The sequence below is a fragment of the Microcebus murinus genome, chromosome 14 (genome assembly GCF_040939455.1).
Source record: "Microcebus murinus isolate Inina chromosome 14, M.murinus_Inina_mat1.0, whole genome shotgun sequence".
Classification (NCBI taxonomy): domain Eukaryota; kingdom Metazoa; phylum Chordata; class Mammalia; order Primates; family Cheirogaleidae; genus Microcebus; species Microcebus murinus.
In genome coordinates this window covers 22,854,299-22,876,244 of record NC_134117.1, presented here as the reverse complement: position 1 = coordinate 22,876,244, position 21,946 = coordinate 22,854,299, and the positions used below count along the sequence as shown (strand labels likewise).

The following is a 21,946-nucleotide window of genomic DNA, read 5'->3' as shown; positions in this document are numbered from 1 at the left end:
TATATTTACTCTGTTACACATCTACTCATCTAATCATCCATTTATCCATTCACATCTCTTGTATCTTTTTCATTCTGTTCTCTGAAAGTTTTTCTCTTTTTTTGATTATTTTTATTCCTTGTTGCTTTCATTTATCTAATTATGTTGATTAATTCTTCCTGAAAAATTTTAAATAATCTGACATTTGAAGTGCTAGCAATTTTAGTGAATTATTTTATAATATATTTTCTGGCAGAAGTTTAAACTTTTAAAATTTCTTTTAAGCTTTTAAACTTTTTGACAGAAGGTTTAAGCTTTTCAACCTTCCTTCTTAGTTTTCTGTTTAACAGCAGAGACTTAGTGTTATGTGCTGACATAGACTTCCAGATAAGTGACATAAAACTATATTCTCATTTCTCCTCTTTGTAAGTCTCTTTAAATTTACACAGATCTTTTCCCAATTCAGTAACAGAAGCAATTCATTCTTATTTTGCCACCATAATCTATGCTAAGGTATACTTTTTTGTTTTGTTTTTTTTTTTTTTTTTTGAGACAGAGTCTCACTTTGTTGCCCAGGCTAGAGTGAGTGCCATGGCTTCAGCCTAGCTCACAGCAACCTCAAACTCCTGGGCTCAAGTGATCCTGCTGCCTCAGCTTCCCGAGTAGCCAGGACTACAGGCATGTGCCACCATGCCTGGCTAATTTTTTCTATATATATTAGTTGGCCAATTAATTTCTTTCTATTTATAGTAGAGATGGGGTCTCACTCTTGCTCAGGCTGGTTTTGAACTCCTGACCTTGAGCAATCTGCCCGCCTCGGCCTCCCAGAGTGCTAGGATTACAGGCGTGAGCCACCCCACCCGGCCAATGCTAAGGTATACTTCTACTTGAATATAAGATGCTGTTACTGTTACTGTATAAAATGTTGCATTTTTGTTATAAAAATCTGTCACTTTTAGGAACTGAGATGATTTTGAAATTTAATAACTTTAAGAATTATTTGAAATTTAAGAATTTTAATGGAAAATACTAATCTGAATTTCAGTGAATAATTTTATTTTCTAGAGATGAATCATTTTCAGAAGTTTTTAAGTGGACAATCTCGTCTCAAAGTTATAAGAAGAAAAATGTCAAGACCAGGGACAGTTGCTTTATATTCCTGTGTTTCTTATTATCCTCCTGTTTTTTTTATCTGTAAGGATATAACCACTGAATGTACATATAGAATATAAAAACAGAATATTTTGTTGTTTCTTGGTCTTTTATAAGGTGGTCAATTTTTCCAATTTACCAGCTCAGTTTTTCCTATAAATTGGTGTGAAATATTAGTTAATCTGAGTGGTTTCTTTAAAAAGGGAAGGTATTTGAATCCTTCTGTCTGTTGTCCATTCATCCATCCTTTCCTCTTTCCCTCCCTCTTTCCTTCCATTGTCCTTCTTTCCCTCCTTTCCTTCCTTCCTTGTCATGACCCAAAATGTGAGCAAGTAAATAAATTTCATTTCTTTTTGTATGCTATTATTTTAGCATCTCACTTTTAAAGAAATACAGTAGAAATCAGAACATCTTGTTTCATTTTTTCTTGTAAAGCATATATATTTTATTTCCAGTTGGCATCTTGTATGGCATGAAATTTATGAAATCACTTAAAATTTTAAGGGTCTGTGGTTATGGCTTGTTTACATTCAATGATAAGTAATATTACACAGTTTATTTCAGAATATACCACCAAAATTTCATAAAGAATGGCCAAGAAACTAACATAGCATATCTAATTTTGTTTCTTTACCCAGCTTTGTTAGAACATTTTGATTTGCTGGCCCCTTTTTTCTAGCCTATGTCCTGATGGATATGAAGTAGTATCGTTCCTGATTACTAATGAGGTTGAGCTCTTTTTCATGTTTATTGACCATTTGGATTTCCTGTTCTCTGAAGTGCTTGTTAAAGCCTTTTGGGCTCTGTTTCTTTTTATCATTGATTTATGGGAGTCTTTGTGTATTCTGGTTACTAATCCTTTGTTGGTCATTCTGGTGCACATATTTCTCTTGCTTTGTCTTTTTATTTATGATGTCCTTTTTTTGTATAGACATTTTAAATTTTAGTGTCCAATTTATTAACCTTTTTCCACAGTTACTTTTTGTCTTAAGAAATTCTTCCCGGCTGGACGTGGTGGCTCACGCCTGTAATCTTAGCACTCTGAGAGGTTGAGGTGGGAGGATTGCTTGAGCTCAGGAGTTCAAGACCAGCCTGAGTAAGAGCAAGACCCCGTCTCTACTGAAAAAATAGAAAGAAATTAGCTGGACAACTAAAAAAAAATATATATATATATATAATATATATTTATTTATTTATATATAATATATATGAATATATATTTATTTATATATAATATAAATAAATAAATATATATTTATATATAAATATATATATATATAAATAAATAAAAAGTTAGCTGGACATGACGTGCCTATAGTCCCAGCTACTCGGGATGCTGAGGCAGGAGGATCACTTTAGCCAGGAGGTTGAGATTGCCGTGAGCTAGGCTGACGCCATGGCACTCTAGCCCAGGCAACAGAGTGAGACTCTGTCTCAAAAAAAAAAAGAGAAAAGAAAAGAAATTCCCTATCAAGATAGTTAAGATGTCTTCCTACATTATTACTATTATTATTTTTTAAAAGATGGGGTCTTGCTGGGGCCTGCTGCTACATTATTTTCTTAAAGTTTTATAGCATTGCCTTCTATATTAGGTCTATAATTAAACTTGTGTTGATTTTTGCCTATAGTGTGAGGTGAGGGTCCAATTTCATCTTTTCTATGTAGATACACAGTTGACCTGACACTATTTACTGAAAAGACCATCCTTATTGCTTTGCAATGCCTCTGTCATATATCAGATGTCCATTGTATATGGTATATTTCTATGACATTTATTATTTTAGGTTAAATTTCTAGAAGGAGAATTATTAGGGTACTTTAATTCTTTGAAATTAGAAAGGTTGTGCAAATTTATTTATTGTTTTCAAGTTTTTTCCCCAATTTTTATTATTGTGGTAAAATACATATAAAATTTACCATCTTGGCTATTTTTAAATACCCTATGAAGAGTCACCATTTTGACTGTTTTTAAATATATAATTCATTGGTAATAAATACATTCATAATGTTGTACAACCATTGTCGTGGCCCGTTTACAGGATGGAGGATGAACACAGAACATAAAACACAAACGTGCAGAAAACAAAGAAAAACACGGACACACATACAAACAGTTGACTTGAGTAATAATACACCGAGTCAGTTTTATTTTTATACTCTAAAAGATTAAAGTTAGTTCCTTGTACTTAACCGCACCGGCATTGCAACAATGGCTATAAATTCCGGAATAGCCTTAGGGAAGCAGACGTCCCCAGACTCAGAATCTCAAGGTGGTTGCTCTAGGCACTAGGCATAGATAAAGGACCGAGATTAGCAAGGATGGGCAAGGTGAGCCACAGGGGGCATTTCTCATCCCCAGCTTCTCTTAGGGTGACCCCATAAGATCTTCTGCTGAACCCTGGCGACTGTGCCTGGCTTAGGTCGCCCCTCCCTTGAGGGGTCTTACCCGTCATTGACTAACCAGCCATCTTATGGGGTGTATGCAGCAATCACAGGAACAATATGTTTATTGTGTGGCTTCCAGAACCTCAGTGCCGTGGGGTGGGGCTGCTCTTGCTAGTTGCAGCTCAGGTCCTTTGTTATGCCTCTAGGCAACACCTTTGTTTATCACAGGGAGCCTGTCCGGAACAGATTACTTTCACATGATCTGGGCAGAACAGGTACGTTACTAACTTTAATTCTTAAACTAGGAAAATACGTCAGTCCTCTACAACCATCATCACCATCCATCTCCATGCCTCTTTTCATCTTGTAAAACTGAAACTGTATACCCATTAAAGACAAACTCCCCATTCTTTCTTCCCCTCATTTCCTGGCAATCATCCTTTTACTTTCTGACTCTATGATTTTGACTACCCTAAGAACCTCATAAAAGTGGAGTCATATAGGTTTGTCATTTTGTGACTGGCTTATTTCATTTAGCATAATGTACTTAAGATTCATCCATGTTGTAGCATATATCAGAATTTCCTTCCTTTTTAAGGCTGAATAATATTCCATTATGTGTATATACAGATTTTGCTTATCTGTACGTCAGTGACACTTATGTTGCTTCTGTGTTTTAGCTTTTATGAATAATGCTGCTCTGTATGAATATCTCTTTGAGACCTTGCTTTCAATTCTTTAGGGTATATACTCAGAAGTGTAATTGCAGGATCATGTAGTAATCTATTTTTAATTTTGGAAGGAACTGCATACTATTTTCATAGTTTATTGTTTTACATTCCTATCAACTATGCACAAGGATTCCAGGCTTTCCACATTTTTGGCTATACTTTTTTTTTTTTTTTTTTTTAAATAGTAGCCATCCTAATGGGTATGAGGTGATATCTTATTATAGTTTGGATTCGTATTTCTTTAATGATTAGTGATCTTGAACATCTTTTCATATGCTTATCTTCTTTAGAGAAATACTTATTCAAGTCCTTTGGCCATTTTTGAATTGGGTTGGTTGTTTTTTTTGTAATTGAGTTTTCGGAGTTCTCTATACATTCTGGATATTACTCCTTATCAGATATATGACTTGCAAATATTTTATCACTTTGTAGGTTTCCTTTTTACTGTTAATATTGTTTTCTGTTGCACAAAGTTTTAAAATTTTCATTTTAAAGTGCAGTTTGTCTGTATTTTCTTTTGTTACTTGTGCCTTTGCTGTCACATTCCAGAAATCATTGCCAAATCCAGTATCGTGAGGTTTTTGTCCTATATTTTTTTCAATAAGTTTTATAGTTTTAGGTCTTACATTTAGGTCTTTGGGCCATTTTTAATTAATTTTTATATATGGTGTTAAGTAAGGGTCCACCTTCATTCTTTTGTATGTGAATATTCAGTTTTCCCAGCATGATTTGTTAAAAAGACTTTCCTTTTTCCATTGAATAGTCTTGGCACCCTTGTCAAAAATCATTAGACCATTAATGCCAGGGTTTATTTCTGGTCCTTCTATTTTATTCCATTGGTTTGTATCTGTCTTTATGCCAGGGCTGCACTGTTTTGATTACTGTAGCTTTGTAGTAAGTTTTGAAATCTGAAGATGTGACTCCTCAAGCTTTGTTGTTCTTTTTTTCAGGTTGTTTTGGCTATTTGGGGTCCCTTGAAATTCCATGTAAATTTTTGGATGAGATTTTCTATTTCTGCAAAAAATGTCATTAGGATTTCAATAGGGATTGCATTGAATCTGTAGATAGCTTTGGGTAGTGTTGACATCTTAACAATATTAAGTCTCCAGTATATGAACATGGGATGTATTCCTGTTTATGTCAAAGAGAAATACTACTCTGTGCCTTAGTTATCCCATCTATGATCCTTATAGGTTTTAGAAGGATTATGCCAGTTCTTAAGCTATTGTCTCTCAGCTCCAAACATACCCTTTTGAACTCTGCTCTGTGATGCTGACTGCAAATCACGATTCTACCTTGCCAGCTGCTCAATTTTAAGTTTCACAAGTAGGGGGCACTAGAGGGGGAGGAAGAAAGGACTTAGACCTTTCTCTTTGTTTCTTGTGCGTTTCCTGTTGTTACTATGATCATCACCGTATTGGAAGTTTTTTACTACAGCAACAGCAGTTTCTGCAGCAGCAGACAAGTTTATAGTTTCTCCAACATACAGAAGAACTAGCCTCATCATAACCCTTCATAATACCAGTACCAGTTGGCTGGCACCCTTTTTCTCAAAAGTTTGGGTTCCAGTCTCACTGGACCCCTCTTCCTAGTTCAGAGACAGTAGCATGTGCTGAGCAGCACTCTCTCCTCAGGGGTCTGAGTTTCAGCTATGTAAAACTTCTTCAAGCTCCTGAGTTTTAATAATTCCAGTCTCTTCCTTTGGCTCCCCTAGTCCTAGGGGTGGTAGCTTTTTCCTGCAGTTGTTACTTCCCTGATCCTTTGTGTTTTCTTTTTATCTTTTTAGTTACCTAGTTAACAAAAGAGTTAACACTTTACATTAAATTGTCTATATTATAATAATCAATATGATTTTCCTCCTGGCCAGACTGATAAAAGGATTAAAGAAGTTACTTAATGGACTGTGTAGAGAATAATGTCTGACACAGTAATTGGATAATAATATCTTTTAATAGCATAATGGATACTATTCTATAGAATAACATATTTGAAATAATATGAAACTTTTCTTACCCCATTTCTTTTCAAAATACTAAAATTTCCAATTTAAATAGCTTAAAAAACATTAAAGGGATCATTTAATTTTATTGATATATATATTTTTTGAGACAGAGTCTCGCTTTGTTGCCCAGGCTGGAGTGAGTGCCGTGGCGTCAACCTAGCTCACAGCAACCTCAAACTCCTGGGCTCAAGCAATCCTACTGCCTCAGCCTCCCGAGTAGCTGGGACTACAGGCATGCGCCACCATGCCCGGCTGATTTTTTCTATATATATTAGTTGGCCAATTAATTTCTTTCTATTTATAGTAGAGACAGGATCTCGCTCTTGCTCAGGCTGGTTTCGAACTCCTGACCTCGAGCAATCCACCCACCTCGGCCTCCCAGAGTGCTAGGATTACAGGCATGAGCCACTGTACCTGGCTGAAAACTTTTTATTAACAGAAGTTATATTTTTAAATTAAGATCGGGATATTATTCCATTCTTGTTTTTATTAATGTTATTTCATTAGGCCTTTATGTGAACGATTTTCATGCTCTTAGATATTAGGTAGATGAGCCCTTTTATTTTTAAATAAAGTATCATTGTGAATTTAGTGTATCCATTGTGTTTAATTGCCTGTGACATTTGTTTACAGAATAGTGTCACATACTAATCAATGTTTATTTCAGTTTTGTTTTTTTTTTGATATAGAGTCTCCGCTCTGTTGCCCGGGCTAGAGTGCTGTTGCATCAGCCTAGCTCACAGCAACCTCAAATTCCTGGGCTCAAGCGATCCTCCTGCCTCAGTCTCCCAAGCTGGGCATGCACCACCTTGCCCAGCTAATTTTCTCTATGTATTTTTTAGTTAGCCAATTAATCTTTCTATTTTTAGTAGAGATGGGGGTCTTGCTCTTGCTCAGGCTTGTTTGGAACTTCTGCTGTTGAGCTATCCTAGTGCCTCGGCCTCCCAGAGTGCTAGGATTACAGGCGTGAGCCACCACACCCAGCCTATTTCAGTTTTGAATTTTTAGAGATTTTTAGAACCAGATCCTGATTGATAATCGTTATTTCCAAGCAATAATTTGAGGCAATATACTTTCTAGTGTAACTTTTATTTGTTATGTTAAACCAAATGATATCACTTTTGGTTTAATCAGTATATCCAGGGCAAATGGAATGACAGAGTTTGTTACTGTGAAGAACTTTAGAGATTATCTATTAATAGTACTGGTTATTTTTCTCCCTTCATGCTATCACATTCACAAATATAAAAGACACATCTTTAAAATCTCTCAGGACATCAGTGGAAGCATGTAGATAGAAGCAGGATGATTTTTTAACTTCCTCCCCAGTATTCTTAGTCTTTTACCAGGGCTCATATTTTATTGTGTTCCTCTCTAAGGACAGGTTCCCTCTGATCTCTTTTTTTCCCAAAGTGTTACATTTAAAATGATGGGAGAAGGGCCAGTCTCTCACTAGCTTATTTTTTCTGCTTCAGGGGAAGGTAAGTTCTAATTATTATTGACCCAACTGTAGTATCTTTCTTAGGGAGACAAACTTAATACTGTATTTCACCAATTATGATAAGACTTTTTTTTTAGACATCTCTGAAATTGGGGAATTGGGATGTGCCTTTTTTTGATCAGTGTCACTTATTGTAATTGGTTTTGGCCAGGTAGCATTCATGATGTATCTATCATTGCTTGTGCATCGTGAACTTAGTTGTAGCCTTTGTGTCATGCAGTTATAACCACTTGATATTTTAATCAATAAACTATTTAAGGTCATTTGAAGAGAGAGTGTGAGTCCTGGTTGTTATCTAAAAATCTTCTTTTAGCACCTCTCATAAGATCAAGAGAGTATCAGTATAACTTGCAAAATTGGAGTCTGTTACATTCAAAGAAAATTTTGGAGACACTTAAGAAATGTATCGGCTGGGTGCGGTGGCTCACGCCTGTAATCCTAGCACTCTGGGAGGCCGAGGCGGGCGGATTGCTCAAGGCCAGGAGTTCAAAACCAGCCTGAGTGAGACCCCGTCTCTACCATAAAAATAGAAAGAAATTAATTGGCCAACTAATATATATAATATAAAAATCAGCCGGGCATGGTGGCTCGTGCCTGTAGTCCCTCCCAGCTACTCGGGAGGCTGAGGCAGGAGGATCGCTTGAGCCCAGGAGTTTGAGGTTGCTGTGAGCTAGGCTGATACCACGGCACTCACTCTAGCCTGGGCAAGAAAGCGAGACTCTGTCTCAAAAAAAAAAAAAAGAAATGTTGTATCACCAAAGCTTCTAATGGCCAGAGGGTGGTAGCCTATGGAAAAACACAGGCATTAGATAACTCAGAGTCAAAAAGTGATTCAGAATAGTCAAACTTAAATATGAAGTATTTGATTTTTTTTGGTATTCACAAGAATAATAGATATACAATAACAATTTGTGTTTATGTGCAGAAGAACCCTCTCAAGATATAACAAAAATTCTAGAAGATGAAGTGGTGTCATAATTTAATTAGCAGCTTTTCTTCCTTGGTGGAATATAATATAATTATGCCTCTTAAAAGGCATTCTAGATTTGATAAAATGGCCTTCTACATTTGATAGAATATAATAGATTAGAATATCCTTCTAGGGTGGTAGGGTTGACCAGTATAAAGTTATATTTTTATCTGGAACATGTTATCTGAGCCCTAAGCATTAGTATTACTCGTTACTGCTATTTTTTCCAAAGGAAGTAAAACTTAGCAATAATCTATTTAGGAAAATTTCCATATACAAGCTAATAGCTGTTTTGTTTATATTTTTCATCATCTGCAAGGTAGATAATAGATCTCTAAAAAATTTTCTATATACTATTTTTTTTACACTTTATTGCCTCTATAAAATAATACATGTCCACTTAAAATATTTAAATTTTATGAAAAATATAGAAAATGTGAAAAGTGCCTGAAACTTCAGCATCCTCACTGACGGCTGCTTCCTAGATATTATGTGGCTATCCATATGTGAAAATCAATGTGTGGTTTTTATAAAACTATATACCTTTCATGCTTTTTTGTAAGTTGCTATTTTTTCCCAGTCAAAAATGTATTGTGACTGTTATTGAATCTTAAGACATATTAATTGATTAGTCAATTAATTTTAATGGTGGCTGTATTATTTTCCATTGTAGACTGTACTACATGATTAAGCTGATTCCTGTTAATGGACATTTAGGCTGATTCAGTTTTGACTTATTGCAAACGGTGCTTTGATGAATATTTTTGTGTATGTATATGTTTTATTTTATAAAATTATCTCCCTCTGATAAATTCTTAGAAGTGGGATTTGTCTGAGTGTAGTGGCATGTGCCTGTACTCCCAGCTATTCGGGAGGCTAAGGTGGGAGGATTGTTTGAGCCTAGGAGTTCAAGACCAACCTGGGCAATATAGTGAGACCTTGTCTCTAAACTAAAAAAGTGGTATTTGGGCACTTATTTATTAAAACAATTATTATTAGCTTTTAGAAGTTTAGTTTTTAAGGTACAGTTTTAATAGGTACAGTTTTGCTGAAGTGGTGATAATATATGTAATATTGAAATGTCTTATAAAAACAACTTAATTAGGCTTTTAAGGTCTGATTCTTTGCTTCCCCTAATAATCCCTGGAAACTACTGATCTTTTTACTGCCTCCATAGTCTTGTTTTTTCCAGAATGTCAGGTATTTGAAATCATAGAGTTATGTAGACCTTTCAGATTAGCTTTCTTAGTAATATGCATTTACGATTCCTCAATGTCTTCATGGCTTAATAGCTCTTTCTTTTTAGCGCTGAATAATATTCCATTGTTTGGATGTATCACAGTTTCTCCGTTCACCTACTAAAGGACATGTTGGATATTTTCAAGTTTTGGCAATTGTGAATAAATTTGTGATAAACATGCATGTGCAGGTTTCTCTGGAGATTTAAGTTTTCAGCATGTTTTGGTAAATACCAAGGAACATGTATGCATACTGGTACAGCCATTTTGACAGACAGTTTGGCAGTTTCTTACAAAACTAAATATACTCTCACCATACAGTTTAGCAATTGTGTTCGTTGATATGCAAGGATTAGGGGAAGGGACGGGTGAGGAGGCTGAGCACATAGGATTTTTAGAGCAGTGAACTTTCTGTATGTTGTTATTAATATAATGGTGGATACATGTCATACATTTGTTGAAACCCATAGATGCACAACACCAAGAGTGAACCCTACGGTAAACTATGGACTTGGAGTGCTAATGATGTGTTAATGTGGGTTCATCAGTTGTAACAAATGTCCCACTCTGGTATAGAATGTTAATAGTGGGGAAGGTTATATATGTGTTGAGGCAGGGAGTATAAGGGACCTCTCTGTTCTTTCTGCTCAATTTTGCTATGAACCTAAAACCAATCTAAAAAATTAAATCTATTAAAATAATAATAAATTTTTAAAAAGTATGCACTTTAAATGTGATACTTCTGATCCTTTCATTTTTAGGCCCAGAATAAAGAGACCAATGTTTTAGCTGCTGCGAAGGTGATTGACACCAAATCTGAAGAAGAACTTGAAGACTACATGGTTGAGATTGATATATTAGCATCTTGTGATCACCCAAATATAGTCAAGCTTCTAGATGCCTTCTATTATGAGAATAATCTTTGGGTAGGTATTTTTCTATTGATCTATAGGAGTAGCCAAAATGAGTTAATTGTCCTAAAGAGGTTTATGAGGTTTTTTTTTTTTGAGACAAGAATCTCACTCTGTTGCCCTGGCTTGAGTGCTGTGGCATCAGCCTAGCTCACAGCAGTCTCAAACTCGTGGGCTCAAGCAACCTTCTGCCTTGGACTCCCAAGTAGCTTGGACTACAGGCATGCACCACCATGCCCAGCTAATTTTTTCTATTTATATTAGTTGGCTAATTAATTTCTATTTATAGTAGAGATGAGGTCTCACTCTTGCTCAAGCTGGTTTGGAACTCCTGACCTCAAGCAATCCACCCACCTCGGCCTCCCAGAGTGCTAGGATTACAGGCGTTAGCCACCACACCCGGCCCCTATTTTTTGTCTTACCTCTTCTATTTTGTTACTTATATTACTTGAATGAGAGTTGATTTGCTGATGAGCAAGTCATACCAACATTAGTATCCTCAGCTTCAGCAGATGTTCAGATTTATGTTTCAGATTGTACTGTTTCATCATGATTGTCTGACATTGGATCCAGGTGGAGAAACTTAGTTAAGAATATTAAATTTCCTAAAATATGAAATTACATGTTCTTATTTGTAACTTAAATTTAAGCATTTAGAAGTTTTTTTAAAGTTTCTTTGTTTTCCTAGAAATTGTTTATAATTTTTTTATCTTAAACTTTGTTTAAATCATGTAATCAACTATAAAATAGTAGGAATGTTAAATATTCCCTATATTATCAGGCTCAATTTTAGGGCATAATGTAATGGATAAGGGTATATGTATAAATTTTGTTTATTTTTAGAAAAATTAGGCACTAATAGTTATAGAAAGTACATGTTTATATTAATTATAATAACCAGTTCGTCACTTGCTCTATTCTAACACTGGTTTAATCCAGAGGGCTTTTTAAAATGGAGTTTCAGGTGGGTGTGGTGGCTCACGCCTGTGATCCTAGTACTTTAGGAGGCCCAGGTGAGAGGATCGCTTGAGCTCATGAGTTTGAGCTTGCAGTGAGATATGATAATACTGTACTCTAGCTCTGTCAGCAGAGCAAGACTCTGTCTAAAAAATAAATAAAATGGATTTTCAGTTTTTCTTCTTGAAGGAAGAAGGAAAGTGTTATGAGAGAAGAGTAAGTAGTATAAGGAATACCCGACTGGAAATTAAAAGGTCTGTTTTTTTTTTTATCCCATTAAAAAGTTTAAAAAATATATTTGGTCACTTAAGTCACAATAGTTACCTTAAAAATGCAACTAATAACATCTCTCAGTAGTGACAAAAATAGGTATGTAATACTGTACTGAATAAAAATTCTGTACCTGGTCATTTTAGAGAAGCAGGAACTCTACACATGGTCATTAAAAAAAATGCACATACTTCCACAGTGAGCTCTCTTTGTGCCTTCTCAAGTGCATATCGTTTAAGACTTATAACTCTTTTGACAAAGAAAATATCATGTTTAGTATAATACTGTTTCCATAACCTAGATTATTTGATAGGTATTTGTTTATCTTTTTTGCTAAATTGAAGAAAAATACTGAAATTCAATGTTGTAAACATGTATGTGTGTTTTTTTGCATGCAGATCCTTATTGAATTTTGTGCAGGTGGAGCAGTAGATGCTGTGATGCTTGGTAAATACCTTTTTGTTCTTTATGTTTATAGCCTAAATTATACTTAATAAAAAAGAATTTCAGACATCCATATATTAGTATATACTCGAACATATATAATTATTGAGTGAAGTTCAATAAACTTTTTTCCTTTTATTATAATTTTATATACTATTTTATTTCTTTTTTTTTTTACATTAGGTATCCACTTCTGTGTGAAAAGTTCAATAAATTAAGAAATCAAGTTAATTATATTTTTATGTTCTTGGATAGTTGTAATAAAATTCTAAAATGAAATGTTAAGTATAATATATAAGTAAAGTAATCTTTGTAGATATTTAGTTTTTCCAAAATAATTTCACTTTATGTGATCTTTGACAGTGATGGTATATACAGACAGATATATATCATGCTAATATGTTTTCACAGATATATATCATGCTAATATGTTTTCACTTTATAAAAATGCAGATTTGTTTATTTTCTTTTTATAGAACTTGAGAGACCATTAACTGAGTCCCAAATACAAGTAGTTTGCAAACAGACTTTAGAGGCATTGAACTACTTACATGATAATAAAATCATCCACAGAGATCTAAAGGCTGGCAACATTCTTTTTACTTTAGATGGAGATATTAAATTGGGTAAGTTATTCACGTAAATAAAACATTTGAATTTGTGCTCTGAGATTTCCCCCATATGAATGTGACTGTTACATTACTACTCAAATACGTGAAACATGGAGAATGCTATGTTATTTAATGCCATGTTATTTTTTTAAACAATTTTTCTTGGATAAATATTCATTGATCTAGAAATCCTAAGTATTGGCAACTAATGTAAAGATAGTTTAAAAACAAAGTAAGAAAAGATGCATTTTTATTTTCAAAAAGGCAAACTTTTAAAAGACTGATTAAAAATTAAAAATTTTTCCTTAAATTTTTGTATAGACTTGTAAATATTTTACATTTAGAATATAATATAGTATGTAAAACTAATTCGGTTTTATCTTTATTTCCCAAATCATGTCTAGTGGGGTTTCTTTCTGTTTAATTTTATACTCTATTTTGTTGATATTGTATGTTGACTAAACTAACAAAGTAAAACTTAGTTCTGAAAAGTATTGCTAAAATAAGTATAAGGACTAGAATCTTAAATTTTGCTTTTTACACTGAGGGAGTAAATGATTAACTTCATAAAAATAATTAAATACAAAATTAGATTGGAAATTAATTAATTGCAATATACACCTACATACAAATGGAAGATATCATCCTGTTTAAATATACATACCCAATATATGAATTTAAAAAAAAATCTGGAGATGAAGTCCAAATTTGTGTATCTTAGAAGGATATTAAAAGGACAAAATATGTTTAAAGGCCATGTTGATACCAATGATTATAGCTGTTTCATTTTATTAGGTTATTAAGTATGGAATGTCCGATTTCCTTAAGTACTAAGTTTGACAGTTGATATCACTGACATTTCACTTTTATGCTTCTTTTTTTTTTTTTTGAGACAGAGTCTCGCTTTCTTGCCTAGGCTAGAGTGAGTGCCATGGTGTCAGCCTAGCTCACAGCAGCCTCAAACTCCTGGGCTCAAGCGAGATCCTCCTGCCTCAGCCTCCCAAGTAGCTGGGACTATAGGCATGAGCCACCATGCCCGGCTAATTTATATATATATATATATATATATATATATATATATTAGTTGGCCAATTAATTTCTTTCTATTTTTATGGGAGAGACGGGGTCTCGCTCAGGCTGGTTTTGAACTCCTGACCTTGAGCAATCCGCCCGCCTCGGCCTCCCAGAGTGCCTCCCAGAGTGAACCACCGCACCCAGCCACTTTTATGCTTCTTGTTTTTTGTTTTTTTTCTTTTTATTGTGACGGTACATCCTCATTCTTTCAAATGCACATTTTGGCTTGTGATTATCTTTCAAATTTTTTTTAGAGCAATTTTTGTGAAACCAGGGGTAAGTCAAAAATTTGTGTTATTTTTAAATATGAGTTCCACCATGGAACCAGTGCAGCGCAGACAGCTTGAAATATCATTGTAGTGTTTGGGAAGGATGTGGCTAATGAATGCACAGTACATCGATGATTTGAGAAGTTCTGTTCTGGTGGTTTTAATCTTGAAAATGAGCCATGTGGGTGACCTGAGACCAAAGTGGATAATGATGAGGTAAAAGCTGTAGTGGAAGTGAATCCATCTTCAACCTACTTATGAACAGTGGTTTGACATTACTATTCCAACAAAATTGGACCATTTGAAACAAATCAGCAAAGTAAAGAAGCTGGATAGATGGGTACCATGTGAATTAAACGAATGTCAGAAGAGAAATCATCTTGAAGCTTGCCTTTTTTTGTTGTCCTGATATAAAGGCGAACCATTTCTATACCATATTGTAATGTATGATGAAAAATGGATTCTTTTTGACAATCGCAAGTATTCAGCACAATGGTTGAATAAAGATGAAGTGCTAAAACACAGTCCCAAATCGAATATTCATCAAAAATGCTAATGGTGTCTGTTTGGTGGTCCAGCACTGGTATTATCTACTATTTATGAAGCCTGGTCAGTCGATTACAGCGGATGTCTGCTGCAACCAGTTGGCGAAATGATGAGGATGCTTGCAATTAAGCAGCCGAGATTGGTCAGTAGAGATGGGCTGATCCTCTTACAAGACCACATGTTGCAAAAAACAATGCTACTCAAATTACAGAATCTGGACTTGGAAACTCTCTGTCATTCACAGTGTTCACCAGACTTTGCACCAACTGACTACCACTTCTTTCAGGCTTTGGACCACTTCTTGCAAGGAAAAATACTCAATTCTCAACAAGCTGTGGAAAAGACCGTTCATGATTTCATCGCCACTCACTCTCCAGACTTCTTTGCTGCTGGCATAAACATCTCCCATTAAGATGGCGAAACTGTGTGGATAGTTTGGGCATATACTTTGATTAATTGTACTGCTTGTTTTGAGATACAGTAAACTAAACTTTTGATTCGAAATTGGACATTTCATATTTAATGACCTAATATGTTTGTCATGACATCTAAACAGGTGATGCACTAAATTTTAACCTTTTTATTGTGGAATAAATACAGATATAGAAAACCACACAAAAATTGTATAGCTTAGTGACTTTGCTGCCTTATAGACAATAGTTTTGTAATCACCACCTAGATCAAGAAATAGAACTTTGTCAGGCACCCCAGAAGCTCTTCCATGTGCCCATCTCAATCACTGTCCCTCCTTTCTCCACACTTTATCCTGACTTTTATAGTAATTACTTCCTTGTGTTTCTTTATGGTTTAATCACCCTTTGTTCATCTCCAGATGTTAGAGTTTAATCTTACCCATATATAAAACTTTATTTTTCTTTTAAATCTCTATTAATTTAACATGTCCTCCCCCATCCTTTTCTTTATGTTATGGCATGCATAATGGGGGCATAGGAGCAATTCTCTGGGGACAAAAAAACTTAAATATTGCAATGGTTTGTGACCTCCAAAGGCCAACAGTACATGAACAGATATGCACCACATCTGTGGCATTAAAGTTTCATGGAGGGAAGTGACGATTAGGAAAAAATGTCTAAAACAGCTCTTTAGAAGGGCTAATAATTAAAGAAATCTCTGCTGTTTGACCTGTAGCATTTCCCTCAAACTGCATTTTGCTATTGTATGCACATGATGATTTCAGTAAGTTCCTCTCTGTATTTCCTTCAGATTGGTAGATGAATCCAAAGGTTTGATACAGGTGGTTTTATATTCTTTCATTGGGAGGCACACAATGTCTGCTTTTTGTTCTTGTTCAGTGTTTGCAGCTCTCGGTGTTTTATGCTTAGATTCATTCTTTGGGCTTACAAAATGAATTCTATCATTTTATTTTCATTTATTATTTTTGTTAATCATTTTGATATAATCAGTTGCTTCATTTTCATTTAATTTAAAAGTAATAATTTTATGAGAAGATACTTTAATTATTTGGTTACTTAGGGGTGTAATTCATATAGAAAAAAACAGGAAAAATCCTGCATTCATTTATTTAGCTTTCAAGATAAAGAATTGTCCACCTCTTGGACTATGCCAGTCCACAAAAAAAAAAATAAATAAATAAAAAAAAAAGATAAAGAGTTGGTTTCTCTTATCCTCAGTTGGTGATCAGTATTTTTAAAAATATTATTATTAATTTGTGGATTTAATTTTATTTGGTAGGTTTCCAATCCATTGCAATTTTTATTCTTGTTGAAGCTCACATTGTCCCCTTGTTAGTCATGGGGTCCTCTTCAAGTTGGTTTGTTAGTCTTTTTGACATGACTAATATTTGATAGCTTACTCCACAGTTGAGATGTTTCAGGCTTATCCTGTATATTTCCTTTGTCAGACCTGTAATTAGTTATTTCTTCAAGAAGCCCTGGTTTCTTGTAGGTAGGATATGGTATTTCAAGACCACACTCTGGGTGTTACACATGTTTATAGTTTTCTATGTTGGCCGTGGTTCTAGGACTTTCGGAGGACAGAGGTAGGCCCGCATAAGTTTATACATATTTCCTATTCACATTCAGGATAAAGGTTTTTGTTTTTTTTTTTTTACTTCAGAATATTATGGGAATACAAATGTTTTGGTTATAGGAATTGCTTTTATATGCTTTGAGTCAAAGTTGTGTGTCCATCATCCAGATAGTGTGCATTGTACCTATTAGGTGTGAATTTACCTACCCTCTCCTCCTCCCTCCCACCTGCTTGATTTCCATTGAATTTTGCTACCATATGTGCACATGAATGTTGATCTGTTAGTTCTGATTTGGTAGTGAGTACATGTGGTTTTTGTTTTTCCATTCTTTTTTTTTTTTTTTTTTTTTGAGACAGAGTCTCGCTTTCTTGCCTAGGCTAGAGTGAGTGCCATGGTGTCAGCCTAGCTCACAGCAACCTCAATCTCCTGGCTCAAGCAATCCTTCTGCCTCAGCCTCCCAAGTAGCTGGGACTACAGGCATGCGCCACCATGCCCGGCTAATTTTATATATATATATATATTAGTTAGCCAATTAATTTCTTTCTATTTATAGTAGAGATGGGGTCTCGCTCTTGCTCAGGCTGGTTTCAAACTCCTGACCTCGAGTAATCCGCTCGCCTTGGCCTCCCAGAGAGCTAGGATTACAGGCGTGAGCCACCGCGCCCCGCCTTGTTTTTCCATTCTTGCGATACTTCACTTAAAAGGATGATCTCTAGTTCCATCCAGGTTGTTAACAAAAGGTATTAGTTCACCATTTTTTATGGCTGAGTAATACTCCATGGTGTGTGTGTGTGTGTGTGTATACACACACCACATTTTATTAATCCACTCATGTATTGATGGGCACTTGGGTTGTTTCCACTTCTTTGCAGTTGTGAATTATGCTGCTATAAATAAGTACAAGTGTCTTTTTTATAAAATGTCTTTTTTTCCTTTGGGTAAATACCCAGTAGTGAGATTGCTAGATCAAATGGTAGGTCTGTGTCCAGGATAAAGGTTTTTTTAATCCAAATTCTTCTGTAATGCATCTTTATCTCCTTTCTTCCACATTAAAAATTCTAATTCTCAGGGGTATTGATAATAGATTTAGGATACCCCCTAATTATTCATTTTAACCCTTGTTTCTATATTTAATGCTTACTACCACACTTAATGTTGACATCTCTGGTCATGTTGGTTGTCTGAAGCTCATTTTTTTGTAGATTCCTCTGGAAGGGGTCTCTGCATTCTTATGTAATGATAGCAGTTGTATCCTTTGTATTTGAAGATCAGTTTTACTGGATAGAAAATCCTTGGCTCTGGCCGGGCGCATTGGCTCACGCCTGTAATCCTAGCACTCTGGGAGGCTGAAGCGGGCAGATTGCTCGAGGTCAGGAGTTCGAAACCAGCCTGAGCAAGAGCGAGACCCTCGTCTCTACTATAAATAGAAATAAATTAATTGGCCAACTAATATATATAGAAAAAAAAATTAGCCGGGCGTGGTGACACATGCCTGTAGTCCCAGCTACTCGGGAGGCTGAGGCAGCAGGATTGCTTGAGCCCAGGAGTTTGAGGTTGCTGTGAGCTAGGCTGATGCCATGGCACTCACTCTAGCCTGGGCAACAAAGCGAGACTCTGTCTCAAAAAAAAAAAAAAAAAAGTAGAGAAAATTCTTGGCTCACATTTATTTCCTTGACTATATGAATTATGATACTCTGTTTTCTTCTGTCATAATATGTTGCTTTTGAAAAGTTTGATAATCTAATTTTCTTTCCCTTTATAAGTCACGTGCTCTTTTTGCCTAGATGCTAAAGAATTTTTTTTCTTTAAGGAGCAATAGTTTGACTAGTCTATTCTAATAAATATTGTGCTCTTAACAGTATTCAAGTCCAAGTCCTTTTTTTTCTAGGAAGGTTTCCTGCAATTATAAATCTGAATATTTGTTATATTCTCTTGACTTTATTCTTTAGGGACTTTGATTATTTATTTGTTGGATCTTTGCCTATCATCAATATTTATAACTTTTGGTCAAGTTATTTTTATGTTCCTTTTTTTATTGCGGCCAAATATACATAACAAAATTTACCATTTTGATCATTTTTAAGTATACAGTTCTGTGGCATTAAGTACATTTTATGTTACTGTGCAACCATCACCACTATCTATCTCTGTAGCTCTTTTCATCTTGCAAAACCGAAACTTCATACCCATTAAACACTAACTCCCCAATTTCCGCTCCCCCTAACCCCTGGCAACCACCATTCTACTTTTAGTTTCTATCATTTTAACTACTGTAGGTACCTCATATAAGTGAAATCATATAATGCTTTTCCTTTGGTGATGGGCTTATTTCACTTAGCATAATGTCCTTAAGGTTCATCCATGTGGTAGCATGTGTCAGAATGTCCTTCCATTTGAAGGTTGAATAATATTTCATTGTATGTATACACCACATTTTGTTTATCCATTCATCCATTAATGGACACTTTAAGTTGCTTTCACCTTTTAGCTATTGTGAATAATACTGCTATGAACATTGGTGTACAAATATCTGTTCTAGTCCCTGCTTTCAGTTCTTTTGGGTATACACCCAAAAGTGGAATTTTTCCACCTAGAAGTGGAATTGCTAGATCCTATGGTAATTCCATGTTTAATTTTTTGAGGAGCAGCCATACTGTTTTCCATAGCACGTGCATCATTTTACATTCCTACCAGCAATGCACAAGGCTTCCAGTTTCTCCACATCTGTGTCAATGTGTGTTATTTTTTTATTTTATTGATAATAGCCGTACTATTGGATGTGAAGTGGAAATAGGTATGAATTTGTTATTTATTTGTTCTTGTATTCCTCCTAGTTTAGTCTTTGTTTCTAAAGAAATTTTTTTCCTTAACTTTTTTCTTATGTTCTATCACCTATCTAAGTTTTTCTATGATTAATTTTGGCTTATGTTGCTCTTTTATATCTTTAATAATTTTTTAAAATCTTGTAACTCATTTTGAAATAGAATTTTATAGTTTTGATCCATTTGGGGGGCATATTTTTCTATAAATATATTAAAATTTTATTTGAGTATAGGGACATATTTTTGTGTAAAACAATATATACCTTTAAATATATATGTATTATTGAAGACTTAGGACTTCTCAAATAATATTGAGGTGACATTTAAAACTTTTGTAATTTCTGTTTTATTCACAAATACAGAGAACTTTTCATTTCTGCAGCACAAATGTATAGAACTATCCTATTCTCAAGAACCACATAATAGGCACAAATAATTATGGCAGAATTTCATGAGTTTTAGGAGTTCTACAACAAAATATCACAAAAGTTAGAATTGTGAACATGATGTATAATAGTAGCTACCATTTATTGACTCTGTGCTAGGCATGGGCATCCAATACTGGATTTTTGGTATTTATTCAGTTTTGAGAATTATGGCATCAAATGTGAAACTTAAAACATTTACATATATGTGGCATGATATCAATTATGCAGCAGTGGCAATTTTATGTTGCTATTAATGGTTGAGCTCCAAGCTGAAAAGATGGGGTTCATAATTGATATAGCTATAATGTTACTTACTGTTCTTTATAATTTAAATTAGAAAACATCTTTTCTTTGTAATATGATTTTATGGGGAAGTTAGCAAGACGTATGCTGTCACAAAGGCTGCTTTGGTATATATATATATTTTTACCCTATAGAGAAAAATGTGTCTATTAATTTAATTGCAATCATGTAACACTAGTTGGCATTTGTTTTGAAGTGGATAAGTTACTGTTGTTTTCATTTCTGAAGAATTTGTCATCTCAAGATGTATAAAGATGGTGGTATTAAGTGTATTAATGATAGGATCTTTTCTTTGGGGAAGGGGATAGAAAGAGGGCAGTCAAGATTAGGATGGTAGAGAACTTATTTATTGTTTTACTTACCTTTTAATAAGCGTGGCCTTATTAAAGACTTGAAATGCTTTTTTACCTGTTGAATACAGTGAACAATGCTTAAAAGCTGTCATTAATGCTTTTATATGATTATTTCAAGCGGATTTTGGCGTATCAGCTAAAAACACAAGGACAATTCAAAGAAGAGATTCCTTTATTGGCACACCATATTGGTATGTATGTGGTTTTATGAATTTACAGTAATAGTCATGTCAGTAGTGGGGTGGGGAACCTGCGGCCTTGGGAGCACATGTGGCCTTCTGGATCCTTGAGTGCAGCTTTTTGACTGAATCCAAATTTTATAGAACATGATCCTTTTAACAAGGGGATTTGTTCTGTGAAGTATGGATTTGGTCAAGGGGGATCTGGAGGGCCACATGTGGCCACCCCCATATGGCTTGCAATCATGGTTCTTAAGTTAAACATCTTAACGTTTAATTCTCTGTCTTCATAGGATGGCTCCTGAAGTAGTCATGTGTGAAACATCTAAGGACAGACCCTATGACTACAAAGCTGATGTTTGGTCCCTGGGTATCACTTTAATAGAAATGGCTGAGATAGAACCACCTCATCATGAATTAAATCCAATGCGAGTGCTGCTAAAAATAGCAAAATCTGAGCCCCCTACATTAGCACAGCCATCAAAATGGTAAAATATTCTAAACAAAAGCTTATTAAGAAGCAAAACTTGATGTTTTATTCTCATAATTTTCCAGAGATACTTACATTTGGGTATATGTACAAAGACTGTATGAATTAGAAAACTGATTTTTGGTAAATTTTTCTTAAGGACCATAAAAACTCTTTAATTATTAAATAACTGTTTCCATATATCTGAAAATGTGAATGATTTGAGTTCTATATGAAAAAGGTATTTTCTGTACTATGAGAAAGTGAGACATATATGTAATTGTATCATATTTGTGGAATTATTAAATAGAAGGATATTGTGATTTTGGCATATTTGTGAA

The 21,946-nt window shown here is 34.7% G+C and overlaps 1 protein-coding gene across 2 annotated transcripts in view; it reads left to right on the top strand.

Annotated features, from left to right (window-relative positions):
- SLK (STE20 like kinase) overlaps positions 1 to 21,946 on the top strand; it is a 72,675-nt gene that overhangs the window by 8,673 nt on the left and 42,056 nt on the right. For both annotated transcript variants that reach the window (XM_012770608.2, XM_012770617.2), the window contains exons 2-6: positions 10,720 to 10,884; positions 12,495 to 12,543; positions 13,017 to 13,166; positions 21,076 to 21,148; positions 21,430 to 21,624. In XM_012770608.2, the coding sequence (XP_012626062.1) occupies positions 10,720 to 10,884; positions 12,495 to 12,543; positions 13,017 to 13,166; positions 21,076 to 21,148; positions 21,430 to 21,624 (632 nt within the window). The remainder of the gene's footprint in view (positions 1 to 10,719; positions 10,885 to 12,494; positions 12,544 to 13,016; positions 13,167 to 21,075; positions 21,149 to 21,429; positions 21,625 to 21,946) is intronic.